At 26.6% G+C, this 23155-nt stretch overlaps 1 protein-coding gene across 1 annotated transcript in view; it reads right to left on the bottom strand.

Annotated features, from left to right (window-relative positions):
- Positions 1-8766, bottom strand: part of LOC145838968 (uncharacterized) — a 75496-nt gene extending 66730 nt beyond the window's left edge. The window contains 13 exon segments of the mRNA XM_082946587.1: positions 1247-1329; positions 1471-1621; positions 2607-2688; positions 4308-4428; positions 4570-4737; positions 5229-5460; positions 6122-6298; positions 6377-6483; positions 6798-6932; positions 7070-7193; positions 7429-7561; positions 8001-8071; positions 8557-8766. Of these exon segments, the coding sequence (XP_082802713.1) occupies positions 1247-1329; positions 1471-1621; positions 2607-2688; positions 4308-4428; positions 4570-4737; positions 5229-5460; positions 6122-6298; positions 6377-6483; positions 6798-6932; positions 7070-7193; positions 7429-7561; positions 8001-8071; positions 8557-8766 (1794 nt within the window).
- Positions 8767-23155: the final 14389 nt, after the last annotated feature.

A 23155-nucleotide genomic window follows, 5' to 3' on the forward strand; every position in this document is an offset into this window, starting at 1 on the left:
GTTTTGTCGGATTATATATATAGTGTGCTTATAAGCGGATTTTGTTAAACCTCCTTCGATTCATTGAAATATATAAACTTTGTCTTAAACAAAAGCATTACTATGGAATTGTATAAAGTTTAAACAGATAAAAATACATACTGATACCTAATAAACCAATATTAACCTAATAGTAGATAAAACATGTTGTTATTTTTTGATAATCAACACATCAGATATGATTAGAAGATAAAGTTACTACTTAGTTAGCAAAAAAAAAAGCGACTTTAATTGAAACAACTTGCTTTAATATACTAAATAAACTAATGAAATACTTTCAAAAAATGACTTTTTATAACTAAAACCAAATTTTTAAATTGTTAAACTTTAAAAAAACTAAGTTTTCATTTATTAAAAACCTATTTTGCTAAGTTTATATGTTTTTAATAATATACTTCATAGTTTTATATATAGATACCATAAGTTTTTATGAACATTTAAACAGCTCATTTAAAAAATGCTAAGGAGTACAAAAGACTAAAGCCAAACTGCTTTATTTTAATAGGAAAATAGCTTTTGTTTAACATTTATCCTCATTATACTTGTATTAATGAGTAATTTCAAAAGATGTGAAATTGTGAGCTTAAAAATCGATTCAGTAGACTCAGAGTAGATTCAGAGTAAATTTAGATTTAAAAATACGAGATAAAATAAATTAATCTGTCTTGGTAAAAATACATAATTGTTACATAAAATACCAATTCAAAATACTCAAGTTAAAAAGTAATATTTTTTTCATATATTCAAAAAATTCACCAAGGAAAAAATCACCAGTACTAAACTGATTTGATTTTATTTGAAATTTTAAGTCGACTTAGTTGTGTATTCAAACTTAATCTACTTAAAACTATTTTTAATTTTTACTAAATTATTCAGTGTTTGTTAATCAAGCACATATTTTTATCTACCGTACAGATAAAGTCTTGTATGTTTTGTGAAATCTGTTTTAAAAACACTATTTGCCTAAAGGTGTTTACTAAGATAACTATTCGTTTAGAACTTTCTTTCCTTTCTGACTAAACATAACTAGAGTTTATGGTTACATAAGCTTAAACTGTGCAAATAACATCAATTTTTATCTTGTATTAGTCAGAAAAAATGACATAATCCGTTTTTATTAATCATTAGTTGGTGCCTGATGTTTTTTTTAATCATTTTAAGTTTTTTTTAAGCTGATAACCTTGCAAGGCTATGCTTAATTACTAACCTTGCAAATAGTGTCGCTTTTCGGACTATAGCTTCCAGCTGCACACTCGACTGGACTTCCATACAACTCCACACAGCTAAAACCTTTAAATGGTGTCTTAACTTTCAAAGTTCTACAACAAAAACACATAAAAATGCCGATAAAATCAAATTTTACACTGTTATCTCTACACTATTAATTAAAACAAAAAAAAATACTCTACAGTAAACATTTTTTCAACCAACCTCCAGGGCAGACTTTGCAGCTGCCTTCACCAGTTTTGTCCTGGTAAGTTCCAACCTGGCAGGGCATTGGGGGCGCTGTTGATCCGATACAGTAGAATCCTATCAAGCATTCCTCGCATGATGACGTTGTGTTGTCGTAATACTCTCCAATCTGTAAAGAACAATTGTGCTTTTGCAGAGATCTCTTAATAGATCAGTACAAGTTGTTGTTAGAAAAAAAAAATATTTTTCTAATACATATTTGTTAACACATCCATATGTGAAGCCTTTGAAAAATAGCTATATCAAAAAATAATATTTTTATACGTTAAAATCAAATGAATAGTTTTATTATTTTTTGTTTAAAATAAAAATATACATATGTTCTATCATGCAAGTTAAAAATCTTTTAAATAACTTTAACACTTTTGAAAGTTTGATAACAAATATCTAATAATTATACTAAATTAAAAAAGTATATTAATTTAATGAACCTCCTTTTACGCTTCAACTATTTATATGTTTTACTAAAATAAGTTATAAGAATTTCTATTACAAAAATTTATTTCGATAAATATATTTTTTGATAAAAGAGTAAAAACTTTATTTGGCTTGTGAAAATCGTAACTACTATCATTACTAAGACTTTAAAATATTAAAATATGTTTTCTAATAAATAAACTTTGCTAGGCTTTAATACTTTGATTCAAAAACTATTGCACGCGCCTATGGCCCTGAAGTTTTGATCATTTTATTAAAATATAAACTCAATTAATGTATCGAAAAAAATTTGCGTTATAGTTTTAATGTAGTTTGTACATTCTTTATGATCTTTCCAATTTTAAAACAAAACTTGCCTTTCAACTTAAATTATTTCTTTTTAAAAACCTTTCAACAAAAAAACCTAAAACTTAAAGGGTGTAAACAAAGTTTGTTTATTAATTTTGAATGAAATTAAATCTTAGAAAATGAAATAGAGTTTAAATAAAATTAAAGTTTAGTTTTACTTCACTGGTAGTAGATTTAGCATTACTAACCAAAACTAAATAAAGTTTTTTTTTTCTCATTATCAAATGACATTGTAAAACTCAGCTAAATAACTCAAAAGTAAGAGAACTTATACTATCAACAACAACAAACAAAATATACAAACTTACTGTGCAAGCTGCAAATGATGCTGTATCTGAATCATATGTAGCTCCATACGGCGTTCCCTCACAAAAAGTTGATCCTGGGCGACTGTAAAGGTCAATCGTGAGCAGGATTAACACAAGTACGACCGTTTTGGTCATTATTATCTAGAAGTTTTCTACAATTCTTAATAAAAAGTTTTTTTTCTGTCTGAGATAAATAAAAAATAGCTTTTATTTAGTAGTATAAAGTTGAAAAACTAATAATAACACTTAATTTATTTAACATCAATTTTAAACGCAAAACTTGAAAACACGTCCAAATTAATATAAAAAATAGTGTTTTAAATTAAACAAATTAAAGATTTTTAGTTTCATAGAGTTGAAAATAATTAGCTTAATCTCTGATAAAAAATAAGTTTGAGCTGTGTCTAGTTAAAAGTATTTACTAAATATAGAGTTTATACAAAAGAACAAAATAAAAAATATTTAGACTTATTAAAACTCCTATTTAACAAAACATATAAAATATGCTTTATGTTACGAAAAAAAGTAGACTTATCTTACTTTTGGATATTTATAAGTTTATTTGAATTTTAATGGCTCATAAACAAATATTTACAAATCTGTTTACGTAAAGTAGCTTTTTCTTAAACTTTAATTGACAAGTTTTATCTTGTATTTATTAGCTCTCTAACACGTACTTTACATTTTTTCAAGCTTAAATTTATAAGTGTTAGTGCTAGATTTAAAATTTTATTTCTAAGAACTTTTGACGTTCGACCAAAAACTTTTATCTTTATTACAAAGCTCGTACTTTTTTTTTTTTTTTTTTTAAAAAGTATTTACTATTAACTGAATATAATTTCAATGGGTTAAAAAATTTCTGTATTGTTGTTTTATAACTTCAAAATGTTATTGTTAAGTCTAACTACTTACAGTTGTTGAAACTAAATCAGATGATACATTTAATTTGATAACTAGTTTATAAAAAAACTATTGGATTCACTATGAAAATCTCCAATTTAAAACAGTTTAACAATTTCATTTAAATCTTTAAAAATTGTTTGCTTCCAAGAAAAGATAAATACTACAAACATCAACATTTGTAAATATAAAAATTACTTTTTAGAAAATATTGTTATTGTCGTCCTAAAAAGTTTACTTCGCGTTTTGAAACACTTTGGCACGCGTTTAAACTTTTTCTCTTTTAACACACGTGATGCCATTGTACACTTTCAAACGAGATTTACAACACTGAATGTAATAAAAGATTTTACAAATAAAAGACACACGTAAGTTTTTACGACTTCGTAAGAAAGCTTATATAAATAAATGAACTAATGTGTACAAACTGCTAGAAATTTTGTGAAGTATAGTTTATTAATTTTTTTTAAATAAATAACAACAAAAAATCAATAGCCAAACTAATAAGTTGCTTGTTATTTGGACAGGGCCTCTATGACTAAAATGTATAAATAGTTATGTCTTTAATAAGAAATACAAGTGTAAGCATTGAATGCGATTTTTAATAATAAATATATAATACTTTCTAAATTGAGAATTAAATACTTATCCATGAATTATAGTCATCTAACTGAAAAGAATTTATATAAAAAATTCTGGTAAGTTTTAAGCTTTTTTTTTTCATAAAAACGGTTCAAAATGTAAACGTATACTTAAATTTTATAAAGTAGTTTTTTATATAAAACAGATCCTATTAAAAACCTGAAAGTACCATCAGCGCATTTAATTGGTTCTTCCGTGATGCTTGGACAATAGTGGTTTTGAGGGCAAACAAAACAGGACGAAGCCCCTTCATTTGTCGAATATTCCCCCATTTTACAACCTACAACATTTAGAAAAGTTCTCTAGTTTGATACATTTTCAAGTCTCCTTACATTGCATTTAAAGCTACACGACCGTCATAAAACAAAATAAACGTAAAATACAATTTTTTAAAATAATAATTTTTAAACAATTTTCTAACCAAAGCAAATAGTACTCGTAGACGGGCTGTAAGTTCCAACCGGGCAAATTTCAGGGCTGCTGCTTGTGCTAGGGCATTTGAACCCAGATGGGCATTGCTGGCAGGGACTTGTCTCACCGGGTTTTACAGAATACGATCCGGTTTCACAGCTCTTACACTTTTCCATTCCTAATTTATATTTTGTAAAAACTTCATGACTAAATTCTTATCAGTTTTAGATATTTCTAAAAAACTGTACGTAGTCCTGGACAAGACACTAAACTGTATCGAACTGGTGTACGACTCGATAACCAAAAGGTTTTTTCGTACACAACGTCCTTAGACCAAAATTTTTGAGAGCTTTTTTATCGTGCAACAAACAAAATGTATAACTTCATGAATGTTTAAATCCTTTTGTATAAAAACTATGTTATAAATTGATAAAAATTATATAAGTTAAAAAGATGTATCAATTAATTTTTTCAAGTTTTGCGTAGTGCTTATAGTAAATAGATTATAAAAACTATTTAAAACTAGAAAGTTTTAAGAAAAGCTTGTTATTACCTCACTTCTAAACTTTGTACTTCATTTAACTTATTAATATAATGAAAACCAATTTCTAAAACAAAAGGACGAATGGCTTAAAACAAACAAAAACCAAAATAAAGACCAAGTTTTACCTGTTTCATCAGAATAAGCTCCTGAAGTACACGGTGTTGGATCAATAGACGCTGCAGGACATTCGTGGCCAATTGGACAGTTTGCACAAGCTGCTTGGCCCGTCAAACTGTTGTACTGTCCACTGGGACAAGCTTCACAACTTGATCGTCCTGGACTTAAAGATTGCTTACCTTTTTCACAAGGAATTGGCTCATTTTTAATATCGGGACAGTAATGGCCTACAGGACACTCCTGTTATTTTATGAAGTTTTAGGTTTTTTATGTTTTTTAGATATTGTTTAAAATGGAACATCTAAGCAAAAATTTGGTCTATTATGAATTTTAAACATTATTTGTTTTAGATAAAAGTTTGCAGTCCTTCTTTTACCGTATTGAAAAAATAGAACAGCAAAAGTTTTATAAAATATATAATTTTACTATGGCAATAACACTTTTCCAATTTAAAGCAGTTATGTATATAAAAAAAAACGTTGATATAAAAGGTATTTTTATAACAAATTGTCAGAAAGAAAATTTAAAGTTATTAAATCATGAAACACATTTTTTTAGTAAAGTTATAGGTTACAATTTTACAATTCCAAAACAAAGTTAAGTAAGTATTTGATACATAAATTACAGTATAAAAATATGGTTATATTGCTTAAGAAACATTAAGTATTTGTTATTTAAAGTTTTTTTAGCTATACTGTGAAAGTAATTAGACTCTTTAGTTAAAGTTACATCTGTTTGTTTATATATATATACTGCATCTCATTAAAAACAATGAAAAAATATATTTTTATATATACAGAATATTTTTAAACACAATTTATAGAACGTGAAACGAACTTTGTTCCACAAATTACATTTTTGTTAAAAACTGTTTTTTTTACTAACTCTTAGATAAACTTACAGTACAGTTTTGACTTGCACGGTCGATTGCGTACGAGCCGACAGGACATTTTGTGCACAATGAAGAAGATGCAGAAGAAAATTCTCCAGCTTCGCACTCCACAGGTTCTGATGTTCCTGAACTCGGACAATTGTGACCTGCTGGACACTCCATGCAAGAAGATTGTTCAGCATCCGGCTTTATTTATGATTTGCTTAATTTATTTGCAATTATTGTCTTGTTTGTTTTTGTACCTAATAAACTTTAAGTTGTTACCTGGTAAAATCCTGCATCACACTTTGTGCAAATAGTAAGGCCTTCAACAGAGTAACTTCCTGGGCTGCACTCGGCAGGTATTTCGTTTGCATACGGACATTCGAACCCTTGGTGTTGAAATTATTTTTAACTAAACTCATATTATTATAATTTATTTTTGTACTTGAGCTTTACAGTATTAACTTAAAAAAGAAATTATATTTATATTGTTAGTTTCAAGGCTGAGAAAGTAATTTTTAGAGTTACATGGTGTAGTCAAATTTTATAAGTTTTACATGTTTAATTATTTCAAGCATAAGTTAATCTGCATTTTCATGTGTTTTAAATATGTATTTTTTGAACGAAGTTTTTTAACTTTAAATCTTTAAATTATAAAAAAGTTCTTAGTTAAACATGTGTTTTATTATTATTATATACTAACCAGCTGGGCATGATTTGCAATGTTCTTGAGCAACTTCATCCTGGTAATAGCCTTCGGGACATCTGGTACATTCCGATGATCCATCTCTACTGTAACTACCTGCCGGGCATATTTCAGGTTCGGTAGAACGAAAACCTGTTCCATTTAGTAAAAATTTTAAACTTAAATTTTAATTTAATGATTAGCCAGTTTAATTATACAAACAAACATTTTTTTTGTGTAATAAATGCTTTTTAAACATAAGGTACAAGTTATTTTTATCAAGTATAAACCTTGACAAAAATGTCCTGCCGGGCACGTGACACAAACAGAGCTCGTTGATTGGTTACTGTAAGTTCCAGGTGAACACTCCGTGCAGCCTAATACTCCTCCGCCATAATAACCAGCTTTGCATACCTAATTTAACGAAAGATAGATTAATTATTACTAGCTTTGCTCATGTTTAGGTTATAAAAAAATTTTAAAAACTAGTTAAAGCTTTACACAGTACAATTAAAAACTTTTAGCTTTATTCTAAACGAATGATAAAAGTTATTAATACATTTATCCTTCAAAAAATAGTTTTAAAATAATCATTACGTAAAAACAAGTTAAATTTCTTTACAACAGCAAATGAACAATAAACAGTTACCATGTCTTTGAGGTCCAGTTCAAGCGTCTTGTCACACAAGTATCCATCTGGACACGGTAAACACTCAGATGAATCGTTTGAAGCATACGTCAGACCTTCTATGCACCTCGCACACTCAGTTGCGCGAACTTTGCTGGAGTTATGGTTCTTATTTAGTTTTTATAACTAGGAGAACTTAAAATTAATTAAACATTTTTTGATTCTGCCTTTTTTGTTAAAAATGATTCATTAATTGTAGCTATAATTTTAACATTTTAACCATAATTTTTGATGTTAATCAGATCTATTTGCTGTTTTTAAAGCAAGAAATAAACTTTTTATTGACCTAAGGAAAAAATAAAATATAACTTAAAAAAATCAAAGGTTTTTTGTTTAAAAGTTTTCAAAAGTTGCATAGATTGTTTTTTGTTTGTTATACTTGTCTACTCTGGTAAAAGCATATAAATAAGTCAAACTGTAACTTGGTTGAAACGTGAAAGTTCAAAATTTTACAGTTAGAAATATAAAGCTTTTAAAATTATAAAAGCTAAAAAGTATCAAAAATATTTATAGTAAACTAGTTTAATAACAACCTTACGGTTCCTACTATACAGGGTTGTGGTTCAGACGTGACGTCATTACATGAGAACCCACCTGGACATGCCTGTGAAAATTAAGACTGTTTAGTATTTAATTGGGGTTTATTTTGAATACAAACAATTTTTCAGATTTTATGTTTTTTTATTGATTGAAATGTTACTTAGTTTTTGTTTTTTTATGTTTGAAAACAATATTAATGCAAATAAATAAATTGTTTAGTTTGTTAATTGTGTTTTGAACAAAAGCAGTTTATTTAACAAACTGTGCAAAGTTGTTTACTTTTTTTTAGTGCTTAGTACTATTCTTTAGAATTATATAAAAAAATCTTTTTTTTGCTATTTAAGCAAAAGTTTTTAAGCTAAAAACACTTTTAATGTGACCTAAATTGTATACATTAGAATCACTTTACTGAGAAGGCGAATCAGTTATAAAATATCAAATCATAACAACTAAAATCTTGCTTTTCTTTAAAAAGTGAAGTTTTCAGTCATTAAAGATAACATTTTATAAACTCAAAAAAAAAGCTGAAAAAACCACATAAACATTTACTTTGCATGATGACTGGCCGGCTTCGGTGTTGTAATAACCAAACTGGCAGTTCAAGCAAGAAGTGAAACCATGTCCGCTGAAAGTGCCAACCGGGCAAATTTGTGGGTCGTCCACGTCACCCGGACAGAAATGTCCTTCCGGGCAGCTGAGGCATGTTTCCGACCCGGTTTCGTTTGTGTAATGTCCTGATAAACATTTTTGGCATGTCATACTGGCTGACAGCGAATAAAAACCAGGTCCACAATCGACCGGAGATGCATTTTTTACCTAAAAAATCTAGTTTGTAAACATTGCAGCACAACTTACAAAACAATGTCTTATAACTCAACAATGTAAAACAAAAACTTAAATTACTATTTTCATGTATTCATGCAATCATTTTAATGTAAACTTCAATTTAATTAAATTGCTTACTTCACAGCTTTTACCAGCAGGGCACTTCAAACAAGCACTAGAACCATTTAATAGATTGTAATAACCGTCCGAGCAGGCAGTGCATGAGGATTGTCCTCCAGTGCTGTAGCTGCCAGCTTTGCATTCAACAGGTTGCACTCTTTTGTTTGTTTCATTAAAACTTTAACTACTTTACAGACAAATGCAATTTTATTTCATTTTTAAAAAAGTAGTATGCTCGTATGTAATTGATAACAGGGTGAATCCTTAATTTTTATTTGTGTTGGATTTTGATCAAAAATATTTAATTTAAAAACTAATCAAAATCAAAACTAACGTTGATAAAGGGCATGAAAACCCAGAGGGACAAATATTACAAGCATGCTGACCAGTTTCGTTGTTATAGTAACCGGCTTGGCACTCAATCGGTTTTATCAGTGAAGATGGACAGCTATATGCAAAGAAATTTATTAACCTTTTTTATATTATCATTTTCGTAGTATGTGATTAAACTTTTTTTTTACATCAAAAACTTAAAACACAACAAAAACAATGAGAAGCAACTTTTTTTTTTAAACTAGGCTAAAACTTTCTTTATAAACATTGTGTTTTTTCACGTAACTTTCAATGAGTTACTAGTAAACCAATAGACAAAGCCGTAGTTGAGTTAAGAAGTAAGCTTGTTAACAAATTTTTTATAAAAACAATTTTAACAACTTACAAGTGACCAACTGGGCAAAGAGTGCAAATACTTTTGTCATTAAAAAATGAACCCTTAAAACAAGATGCAGCTGTAGTCGAATCTGTATAACGAGTAGCTGTATGTAAATTTTCTCGATTAATTTTAATGTTTTAATGAAAGCTTTTAGTAGAGTATTTAAAATTTTGAAATACATTCAGCTGAACGTACAAAAATAAACAAAAACTAGAAAAGTTGTGAAACTGTTTAACTATTTTCAATGAAGTGTTTCAATAATTTAAAGTAGCTTAAAAAAATAGATAAAAAGCCTCTAAATTTTGTATTATTAAGCCTTTACTAGTACAAGTTTTAAAGTAAAGTTAGTTATACTACGACATTAATTAAAAAATTGTTTTAGAGGTCAGTAAACTGCGTTAAAAACGACTAGATTAAGAGAGTAAATATTTTCATAAGTATTTTTTATATCTTAAAATAACAATAAAATAAATTTTTTTTTTTAATCTTTTCTAAAGATAAAAAACTATATATATTGGTCAAATTTTTCTTAAAGAAAGATGTATCTTTTGCAGAGAACCACAATAACAACTTTTACTACTATTTTTTAATAAAGTATATAATTTTGAGTTAAACTTAAAAAATAAAAATTAATGGTAATAAATTCTACACATACTAAGAGAACCCTTTTCCTGTAACTTAAAAGGTTAGACTTACTCAAAATTTATATTAGGTAAAGACGTAAAAATAAAATTGTATCTCATATAACAGATAAAGTAAAAATATCAAATAAAAAAACAACAAAAAAATATTCTTGATAAAGATACCGAAAATTTTGAATTCATGGAAGTTTTAAAATAACAATTATCAATAGTATTTTTTTTTAATTTGCTTTACTTTAATACAAAGTTATTAATAAATACACACTAATTAATTAGGATGTAAATTGTGTTTTGAAATTTTATTTTCACACAAGTATTTTTTAAAACTTTAAATTTCTTGTTTTAGTATTTTAACTTAGGTTGTTTTTAATATTAAAACATGGCAAAAATTCGATGTTCTGCAATGTTTAATTAAAACAAGCTTACCTAAAGTAGATGCAGCTGTTACTGAGGCTTTCGAGTTTTTTGTTAAATACAAAACAGAAAGAATTGAAAAGAAAACCGTTTTTGGCATTTTTTGATAAAAATCAAGGAACCTTTTAATTTTACTAAAGCAGCAAAAACTTTTTTCTGCTTTTTTATTGTATAATCTGCATTTATACTAATTTAGATTTAATTGATGATTAACAGACAAAACCAAACCTGGTTATTTCAATATTTTTTAAATAGCTTTTATTTTCTTATGTTATTATGAACTAAATTATTTTCCAACTTAACAAAATCATAAAATTTTATATAAGCTAAATTTGTAGACAAACATTGTAGAAGTATATTTTTTTAAAACAAAAACTTTCATTTAAACTATCTGCGCTAATATTGTAAAATTGAAACTTTTAAAAAACTTTTTTTTGTGTGAAAACACTCAAATAGTAGTCGTCATAAGATTGTTATCATAACACCTTTTGTTGTACATGAGAACACTTTTTACTTATTCTTACTAGTTTCAGATAAGTGTTAAACCAATTTTATACCTAAACTTATATTAATCGATATAGTTTAAAGCTTTTTAACTTTTATAAAAATGTGACTTTTTTACGAAAACTATAATTCAGTAATTGTATAAACTTTTGAAAGTTTTATTTGTCCTCAGCTTGAAGTACGTAAAGTATTATTTTTTTTTTTGATATATGTCATTGTAAACAAAGCTAACTTCTGTTTGAAAAATTTAAGCTTTGTAATTTAGCTTTAAATAACAGATAAATCGAGTTAGCTGTAAGTATTTAACTTATTTTCAAATGTGGTAAAAATCAGGATTTTACTTAACAGTTTAACATAGTAGTTGTTAACATCTTAGCAAGTATAAATTAATTAGTTTCTAACTTAATTTTTTATTATACGTTTTGGATTTTACGAAAAAAAATAAAGAGATCTCAACTACTAGAGGAGAAATAATGAATTTATTCATTCAAGAATTTATTTTACAAACTAAGTTTCGGTCAAAGACCTCGTCATGTTATTTTTTTATATCTAATTTTCAGATTCAAATAATAAACTATTTTTTAAATTTATACTAAGGGTTCCTTAACTGATTTTCATAATCGCCCACTTGGCATAAATTTTGACTATAGCCTACCTCCCTTGCTCTTTACAACTTAAATATATATTTATTTTTTTGCCCCTAATAGTTGAAATCAACCGATTTTTCCAACTTTTAGAAACCCTGCTGCTTTATATAAATTTAATTTGAAACTGGTGAAAAAAAATCATGAATGATTAAGATTTATACTATATTTTTTATTAAAATTTTATTTAAACTATCAAAAATAGTTTTTATTGTTTAAATAGCTATAAATAGATAAAAGTCTAGGGTCTAAATATTAAATTGTTCATATAAAACTATAATAAAAAGCTATTAAATTACCAATTCAAAACAATTTTACTTCAAAAATTTTTTTTTTTAACTAAAATACAAAAATGTTACAATTGCATTTTATTAGTTTGTTTATTATTTTTCTTCCAACTATTTTCTTTTACTTAAAATTTTTTTTGGCCTTATTAATTCTTTTTTAACTTGTTTAAAAAGTATAAATCTTTTTACTTAAAAACTAAAACTATCAAAATTAAGAAATAACCAAATAAATTTTGTCAAAAACTGAATTTCCATCTATACAAACTTAAAAATACATTACTAACTTTTTGATTATTTTTGTCTGTTAGTTATTAGACTTAAAACCTGCATATTTAGTTTTTTTACTTCAATTTTAGAATTATAACAAGTATTTAGCTTGTGTTAAAGTTTTATGTCTTGTCTTTAATCATTTGCATTTATTTAGACTTTTCCTTACAAAGTGTTTTTCAAAAATTTGTATTTTTTTAAATACGTTTTTTAAGTTTTATACATACAAAACATGTTTTAAAAATAAGCTATGTTAAGTTTTATACAGTGAAATTTATCATAAATCCAGTTTTCAAATTTACATCATACGGACTTTATACAAACAAATTGTATACACAAATACTGGATTTAGAATTTTTAAATGCATTTGTATCGACATAAACTTATCTTATAGTTGTTATGTAGGTTGAAAAAAAATTATACAAACTTAATCACTTGCTTATGATTATTTTTCAAGTAACTTAGAAAACTTATTACAAACATATACTTATAAAAGTTATAAAGTTAATCATTTATGTAAAGTCACATTGAAAAAAGCTTTGTGAATTAAAATGTTTGAATTTAAATTTGATTGTAGATTATGTAATGCATATTTGTAGTTTAAGATGGAAACGCAATGTTTTAGAGAAAAAAAATCTAGTTTTTTTTTAAGAGCTTTACCGTGATTTTTCTTCAAAATTCTTTTATATCAACTTTTACTTTTAGGAACTATAGGATTAGGGGTAACAGTGATTGTAAAAGTAAAAATTAAAAAATAAGTAATAACAATTATTTAAAAAAATGAGTAAATAAAAATCAATTAAATAAAAAAAAAAAAAGCTAACGACCGAGGGTAAGGGGTAACGGTGATAGTAAAAACAAAAAAATAAAAAGTAAATTAATAATAAAAAAATTAAAACTAATAGAAATTGAAAAATAAATAAAAAATCAACTTGTGCAAAAATGTTCCCTCGTGCAAAAGTGTCTTCGTGCAAAAGTGACCCTTCGTGTAAAAGTGTCTTCGTACAAAAGTATCTTCGTGCAATTTTGCATGCTCGTGCAAATTTTACAGCTACCCATATTATAAACCCAAACACTTAAAAAAGATTATTTTCTTTGAAATTGTTTTATCTATATTTTTATTTGATTTTTTGTTTCTCTTTTTTAACTAAATGAAGTGCATACTTTTAGTTTTATTATTACCTGTTTTAAGGTGGTTTTAAGTAGTGTTTACATTATTTTAAGCTCAAAATTAAGGTCAACACTGTCTTGTAGATACGTGGTTTGTTTAAATGTTGTATATACAACTTGTCACCTGCGAAATTAAGAATTCTGAAGCAAGTATTGTTATGCAAACTATTTATTTGTATTTAAAAATAAAGGTCTTAAGGCTGATTTTTATGGAGCTCCAACACCAGTATTTTTATAAGTTGAATCAAACTCCTTAAAATTCACCAGCTGTTTAGATATGATTTAAATGACAAGTACCATTTTCCTCTTTAACCATAGCATCCTAACTTTTTAAGCAACTTTTTTCTGTCATTATCAAAAGCTTTACTGAAATCCAGTGAGAATGCAAGAACTGTTTGACTCTTATCAAATGTAGTTATAGTTTATTCAACGACAAAAAGACGCTCAAAATATGGCCATAGGACATGTGGTGCACAAAGAACCTTTTGGTTATGGAGTCGCACACCATTTGGATACCTTTTAACGTCTTGTCTATGACAAATTGTAGACAGTACTCCTTCAACAAGCTAAGACAAAAGCTTAGGTGGTAAAATGCCCTCTCTGAAACCAAGATGGTAATCTAAAATGTTATATTTAGAAAAAAATAGTTTTAAAAACGGTTGTATATAACTTTTTCAATAATTTTATCTAAAATTAGTTAACTAGTAATATTCTGATCCTGACTTGATATAACTTTTACCAATTTAGAGCTATCTGGTTAATTACTTTCATAAATTATTTGAATAATTAGTTCACTAGTTACTGGGAGATATAAAACAGTTTTACAATAAGTTTCAAGTCCAGTAATTTGTAACTTCTGCTGTATCTTCTGCTCATTTCAAAAAAATCTTGGTTTCAGAATTTCATTCATTAAATTGCTTTTTTATGGTATACTTTACTGTATTTAAAGTTACTAAAACAACATATAGTATAATCTAAACTTAAATTACAATAGCTTTTACGTATTGCAACTTTTTTTGATGATCTGTTCTTAATGTAACAACCTTTTTTTTTATAATTCCAAGTAAGACTTTAAATTATACATATTTTCGAACATATCAAAATAATTCACTTTGTTATAAAATTGTTTTTAACTAAAAAAGCCTATTGAAATATATTTACAGTTTACGTTTAAACCTTTAAGAGTTATTTATACCTACCGTAAATCCTAGTTTTTTTTTTTTTACATTGGTTAAATTTGCAAAGTTGTGCAGCAGGTTAGAGTATTAAGTTATCGCAGCTAATAATTGTAAGTTTTCGTTTTCAACAATAGTTTTTAATTTGAAAATTTTAAAAAGTAAGTTTATAGTGACGTAATATTCCCTGAGCACTTTGTTTAAAGTTATTACTTCTTAATTTAGTTAACAAAGTTACTTTATTTAATATACTTGTTATTATATATTTGTTTAACTAAAACTCTTTATAATAACCTTTATATAAAGATTACTTTTTCAAAGTTTGTTTAGAAAGCAAAGCTTTGCTCAAAGAGCTCATGTGAGCTTTAATCATTCTGCAAAATTATCCAGGAAGATGGATTGCTTTTTGTTTATTATATTCTACTTTTTTCAGTTTTATCTTAAACTCTTATATTTTTTCGTACGTTAGACTTTATCCTTTTTTCTTTTAAAGTTGATTTATTTTCAGCTTTGATATACTATTTATGGCTTTTAAACTATAACCTTTTTCTTTGTTATAAATATTTATTCAGATGAGGTTTTACAAAATGTTACATACAAATCGTTTACAGAATACAAAATAATGTGAAATTACCTTAAATCTATTCCTTTTTGTATTTGATTTCTTTTACTTCGTCGTATTAAATTATTTTGTGAAGTAACACTTCAAAAATTACAAATGAAATCTTTTTTAAATACAAATAGAACTCTATTTGAATAAGATTTTATTGTAATACAAATTGTTTGAAAAGTTTATTTCTTCACTTTTACACTTGGTTGTTCAAGAGCCTTTGTAGTTTCTTTCAAAAATGAATTTAAATGTTTTGTTGTTTTGTAATTAGTTTTTAAAAACTCAGATAAAATGTTTTCTAGTTTTGGTTTTACAAAAATAAATAATTAGCTGTTATCCAGAACAGAATTAGTGTTTGAACTGGTTTCATACATGTCTAAAGTGTTTTAGTTAAAAAGAATTTTCAAACTATGTCTGTACTTATTGGAAAAATATAAAAGTAAAATAGTTTTTTTCTACAACTTTAATATAAAACAGCCTAAATGGTTATTTTGGAGATTTATTTAAACTTATATTTGACATCTTTTTGTCTAGATCCTCGTAAAAAAAAAATTTTTTTAGTAATCGAATTGTAAAACGAGCAGCAGACATGTAACAGAGTTCTAATCAACCATTTGACTATTGATTTTAATAGTTTAAGAAACAAAAAATTCAAATAAAAAAGTTTTTTTTGACTCAACAACTTAAAAGATCGACAAAAGTCTGCAGAGCCTAATCCTGGACTTTCGTATGCCGTAACTTCTTAAAATTTCTGTCAATTTCGTTTTAAAAATCTCCAAAGTCTTTCTTTATCTTTCATTTGCACTTTTGTAACTTCGTTTTTCTATTTTATGTTTTGATTTTACGAAAACTAATAAAAAGATCTCAACTTCTAGAGGATAAATTACACTTATTGAATTCTTTCAAGATAATTTAAAGTTTCGGTCAAAGACCTCTTTAGTGCTTGTCTAAAAAATCTAGAAAAATATATGACAGTCATGGAAAACAGTGCTAAAATAAAAAAAATAAATAAATACAAAAAATTTTTACTTAAAAACAAATCTTTACTTATGAAACAATCAATTCTAAATTTTATTAACAATACAATGTTTCACTCGCTTGAAACTAGTCAAGCGAGATCTTCAGTTGAATAAAATCTGTAAAAGTTTATATAATAACATGTAGGAAGACAATAGGCTAAACTTGAAATAAAAAAAAAAAAAACAAAAAACTTAATAAAATCTAAGTAAAACTTGTAGCTTTAAGTTACTAATATATGAAAATCATAATGTTATTAGGTTAGATTTAGAAAAATGTAAGTTACTTAATAATTTTATAACAGTAAAACTCAAACAAATAAATAGAATAATTATACTAACATTTAACAGCTTTGCGAAATTTATAAATAACTAACAAAGAAAACAACTGTTCAACTAAAGCATTATGTTAAATTTACTCGTTTAAAAAAGTTTGACTATCGAATTGTGACGTAATTATATATTGGTTTAAATATTTGCTTGTACAAGTTACAGAATACAAATTAATTTTAAAATTACCTTAAATCTTTCCAGCACAGTATACTTTTCTTTATTGGATTTCTTTTTTTCTTGATCGTAGTTAATTATTTAGGAAGTTGTACTTCAAAAATTTTTAAAAGAAATCTGCAATATTTTTGCTTAAAAAATTTAAACTTTGTACAAGTTAAAATAGTGATTTACTTATCAAAATGCAGGTCCTTTAACTAATACTTATGAAACAATACTAATTCATTTTTTATCTTACGGTTCAATGTGTTACAGCTTAAGTTTTTTTGGGTTAAGTGTCAAAATGTTAACAAAATAGTATATAATAGAACAATAATCAGAACCTAGATGCAGGTTTCTAATTTTCTTCTTAAAAGTTTTCAAAGTAAACATTGTTAAAATAAAACTGTGCTTATTAGTAGTGCAAGGGTTTAGTTTTTCTATGACATTTTTGCACAGTTTGTTTATTTCTTTAATGAGCATCTAGTTGGTTTGTGTATTACTTTTTATGCTTAGGGCACTCAAACTGACTGTTTTCTCAACGTCCTTTTTTTTTCATTTTGAATTTTATTTTTCACAATTTGATCTTTAAATTGATAATTATTTGCTTCATTCAAAATTGATTGAAAGACAAAATATTTTTAACTATTTTAGTTTGTCTCATTTTTATCTAATTCTCTTTTTCATTTTTCAATTCGGCTTAATGTAAATTTGTTTTGTCTTTTTTTTTTAAGTACTTCCTGATCTTTCTTAAATATCTGCTTAAGTTCCTTAATCATTTTTTCTGTTGTTAGAGTTCTAAACAACCTTTTGACTATTGATTTTACTCTATTAATTGTAAAAATTAAGAAGACCTCAAAATCTAGTTTATCTTTTAAATTAAATAAATTTTGAAGAAGTTAAAGAATCACTTTATAAAAAGATTAACAAAAGTTGTACTTTTAAGCAATACAATATAAAAAATTTGTATAGCTTTGCTTTAATTAACTTAAGGATGTTCCTTTTTCTTTAACTAATTATACAGTTTTACAACTTTTTTCATAAAGATAATTTTATGCGTCACCTTCTAGTACCAAGGGTTATACCATTGAGGTTTGTAAAAATGCTGCTCTTCAACTTTCAGTTCGTTTAAGAGCTGGTCTTGAAGATGATTCCTGAGCGCTTCTACTTTTTCATCTCCCTTGGTACAAACAACTTCATATTAGATCGGCTGAGGCGCGGCCCAAAAGTAGCTTTGAATCCTCTAGAAAAAAATTTCCAAGTCTTTTTGTTTTCATCACTTTTCATTTACTCTTCATATTTACTGCTGAGCCAAATGTACTTATGTAAAAGACATAATACTTTACTCGTAATGCTTAAGTTTTAGCACTGGCTTAATTTTTGTTGTTCTGAGAAGGCGTATTTTCTTGATAACATGAAATATTAGTTTAAAGCTTTTAGCTTATTTTAATTGCTTTTTTTTTTAACTTCCAATAATTATTATTCACGATTATTTTATGCCTTTCTTTCGTATATTTAAGTAATTTTTATTAGATTGCTGTCAGGTTTATTGTTTCCTTCTTACAGGGAGCTCAGCATGTCCCGATTGATGTTAACAGAAAAAGGCTTTACTACTAAGTTGAATATCAGTATTGCCAAATCTAATTACACTATTTATGAATTTGTAACAAAATAATAGTTGATAAAATTGTACTTAAAAAGGTTAGTTTATATAACTTCAGTGTAAAAAATTTAAGTTAAAAATACAATAAAGTTTTTCCTTTTGAAAACATTTTTAAATAAAAATTGGAGACAGGAGTTCATTTTGCAATTTACTTTTTATTAACTTAAAGTTTTTCGATCTACGCTTGTCAAAAGTTCATGTAGATAACTGAACATATTTGTGTAAAACGTTAAACATTTTTGCTTTTTTATATTAGAGCCCTCATTTTTTGCTACACAAACATATTTTCTTTTTCGAGAAAACAGTTTACAAACTTGTTGAGGCTTTCCAAGTCCCTCTTGAGAGACTGAAGCAAAAATCTCCGCCCTCTGCACAATCCGAAAGACTTGGATTTGATAGCACTTATGGCGACCTTTTTAAAAAAGTTTAATAAGACTAAGAATATCTTATTATTTTAAGTTCCAACAAAAGTCTATAAGAACTTTAACCTACTTAGAAGCTGAGTCAATTTTTTTCAACCCGGTCTTATTTGAGTTAATAAAACTCACAATTTTTACTGGACCCTTCCATCTGCTTTTAAGTATTCTGACGCCAATCAAACCTTGGAGTTCCTTACTCTTGGTGGCGTCTCTTCCCTCGAGTTTAATCAGCAGTCTATGTACAAGTTTTTTTGTCGCATTTTCTAACACATCCTTGAATTGATTTAAAGTGCACAAATTAAAATCAAACTCATATCAACAAGGGTTTATTTTTTTACTTCACCCTGCATCATTGACAACGCTTTAAGGTTGTTCCTGTTAACTTCATATTCAACGTTGTCTTCTGTTTTGGCATAAACTACATAAATGATGCCATGTTTGTCATTTATGTAATTTTGCCATTTAGGTCAAATTGATGGCTTTTTTTTCTCGGATTTATCCAGCAACCCTGTGTATAAAATTAGACCCTTGTAGATATAGCTAATTTTACCGGACCTTTTGCTGTGTTTTCACAAACTTATTTCGTCGGCTAAACGGGTTGAACCGATCGCTATAACCGGAAGCTGAGTAGATGATTCCAGATTTGATACTTATTTTGTATTGAACTTTTTATCCGCCACCTTAGCTGATATTATTAAGCTGGCGTCTTATTGACAACTATTTTTTTATTTACATTTGAATAATTCGTTCGAGGAGTGCTTATAAAAACATATAAAGGGTTGAACTAACTTTGCAAAGAATTTAGCTCAGAGGTTTTGTTGCAGTGGAACTTTTAAGCTTATTGGTTTTTTTGTAGCATTTATGGATTCTTTTCAGCTGGTGCTAGTTCTTCCCTAAAATTGATTTTTTAAAAGTTACTAACTGCTATCCAGTGAAAGTAAAACTTTATAAAGAAAAATAAGTTGATAACTATACGAATATTTTTAAAACTTGTCAATATTTATATTGGTTAAGTAAATTATTTTAAGTTAAAGGATTTTCCAGAACATAAATTAATTAAGTGTTAAAACTTTCAACTAAGTTTTATTTAAAACATAATTTTTCTAACCGTGTAAAGGTCTGAAGTTTCTTATTTTCACAAAACTATGTTTTGGTTAGAAAATTTTTTACATAGTTCTAGTTTAAAGACTATATATTGTTATAAAACAATTTTCTATTATTTATCTATTGTAACTTTGGGGCTTTTTTTTGCACACTAACTTTTGTTTTTCTTCTGTACTTTTAAGATTATAATAAAAGTTCTCAATTTATAGATAAGAAGAATAACTTCAATTTTCTAAATTTTGTTAGTTAACCAATGTTTCACTCGTTTAAAAAACTAAACGAGATTTTCAGTTGATTAATAAAAAATGGATGAAACAGAATTTGAAATAAATTTTGGAGTGGTTTTTTATCACTAATGGATTATTTATTTTTCTTACAATAACTTTTTTTTACTTATATTAAGCTAAACAGATTTCAGTGTTGCAATCTTTTTTTAATTCTTTATATGTCATATGTTTAAGGGCTAACTTTCCCACTAATACGTAAAATGATATGTCAGTACGAAAACCGTACTTCGACCCAGACTTCAGCAATTGAAATGTTAAAAGCTTTAGTGAAAGTGTTAAGAAGTTTATGGAAGAATTAGGCGCGCCGTTCAATCAGTACGACACAAATGATCGGTTAGCCATTGATAACTTCAAGAGAGTAAGATAAAATCGTTTATTATAGTAACTATGCTCTCAATGACCTCGGTATTAAATCTAAGTTAGTAATAAAAAACACAAAGGTATAGTAGACTTGTCGGTCTAATCTTTTTTTTTTAATTGTTTCATCTAGCAAAAATAAAAAGGGGAATTAACTAACGTATAATCGGCACACTTAAAATGTTTTGCACCGCAGTGTTATAAAAATTCAATATGATTTTCGTAGTCCCTAATCAGTTATTTTCAACAATACTTTAGTTGAAAGTGTTTCTATTTATATAAAGTTACCTTATATTTGTGATGATTTTGATATACGCCAAACTTTTGATTGATAAGGAAACGCGCTTTGATGATACTGTTAGTAGTTATGACAGAGTCATTAATTTCTGATTATAACCAGCCTTTGCTGGTGATATTAGTTAAGAGTCCCAGAAGTATTGACAACGAAGTCAGCAGATAGTTCATTTAAATTAAAATTGTTTTAAATATCTTAAGGTTAAGGCACAGTTTTTTTTTTAATTTATTTAATAGTGGACGAGTCTGAATCGTTGCTAAAAAATTCTATATTTTTTTAACTTATTCAGAACGTCAAGTAATGGATACGCACTTGACGAACCGTTAAAACATCTTTGTAGAGTATATTCAAAAAAGTTGCTTTTTTTTCAAATAAATGTAAACCAACAATGAGGTACTGTAGACTTATCATCAAAAAGGAAATGTTTAAGAGTTGAATTAATAATATGTAGCAATGCTAGGGTCTGGGGCTTTTGAAGACGGAAATACTTCAACAGTAAACAAATCAATCGAACTTGGTAGGAGTTTTGGAAAACTATGTTTAGTAGAGTTTGTGAACAAGTACCTGTTCTGCTACAGACCAACTATAAGTTACGAAAATTGTTTGCCAAAGTCCGCAGAAAGCTATCAGCGCTGTTTGGACCGATACTAGTTGTTCATGTTATCAACAGAGCAACAAATTTTTAAAAACTTATTTACTATTGAAATGTCTCACAGTTTCTTCAAATTTATTGTTTTAAACTTAAATTTCCTAAAGTATAAGTTATGCCAGTTGGTGCAAGGCAATTTGAAGAGTTTTTTTGGCTTAAACTTTGTCGTCCTTTGAAATAGAAAATCAACAATAAAATAACTACTTAAACATAAAAGTATTTATTTTATTAATTTTTTAAGAATTCAGAAAAGGGTTTTTTAAGAATTGTTTAATAAATGAGTATTTGATCAAGTTCTTTCTTTTTTAAGTAACAATTTTGATTTGTTAAAAAAACTTACAAAAATATAAATGGAGCAAAAATATTTTACCAGAGCTACTACTTTTAGTTTTATAACTTTTCTTATATTTAAATTAATGATTTGGAATTTTAAAAGATACAATACATTTAGACCACATTAAAATTAAACACTTTTAAAGATTTACAAACAATGAGTTGAAAAATTAATTCTCTTTTCCAGTTAAACACGATTTTGGCCCACTGTGTATGTGTTAAAGACAAAATCTTGAAAAGTAGCGTGACATTATCGAAGAGGTTACAGAATACTTCGGATATCTACGAAAAGTCTAAAGCTGGAGAGTTTACTCGGATTACTGTACAGATTATACGAGGTTGTTTAAATTCCTGTGAAATTATGGTATACCATGATTCGCTTAAGAAAGACGACTTGAAATTAGACCAAATAAACAACAATGATAATGGTACTCGACAATTCAAATTCTAATAATACTGAATTATTGGTAGTTATCAATATCTTTAAAAAATTCCATTATATTTTATTAATTAGACCAAATGAATAGTTTTTCTTAAATTAATCTTTTTTTGATTTATGGCTTAAATAAGTTTCGAAGCTAACTAAAATGTAGTAATTATGAACTTTTTATGTTACCACTATTTTCTTATTATTTAAACCTACATAAACATTTTTTCAAATACTATTTACTCTTTGAATTATGTTTTCTTAAAAGTTTTTATCACAACTTGAATAATCTGTAACAAAATGATGTGTACCAACAGCAATGTATACAATAACTTAACCACTAAAAATACTACAATGATTTGAAATTGAGAAAATAAAATTTTAAATAAACCAAACCTGAAATATTTCAAGATAATTGAAAACAATTTTGATTTTTGGTATACCATCACTAACTTGTGAGACTGGTTTTCAAAAGAATTCTTAAGAGAAACCCGAAGAGTAGAGGCGAAAATTTTGTTTACATTTATTCTGTATAATTTTTCTGCTGTGTACAAAGTATTTTCCTCATTTTAAACTGAAAAAACTTGACATTGGATTCAAAGTCATCGTCGATGACCTAAAGTTATTACTAGAGAAAAACAGTTTCAATTACAAAGTTAAGTTGTTGCAGAAAGTTTTTAACTTAATTATGTTCATGCTAGATTAAAAGATTTGTATTTAAACCAAAATTGTTTTTATTAAAA

The sequence above is a fragment of the Thalia democratica genome, chromosome 1, assembly GCF_965202585.1.
Source record: "Thalia democratica chromosome 1, ktThaDemo2.hap1.1, whole genome shotgun sequence".
NCBI classification, from domain to species: Eukaryota; Metazoa; Chordata; class Thaliacea; order Salpida; family Salpidae; genus Thalia; species Thalia democratica.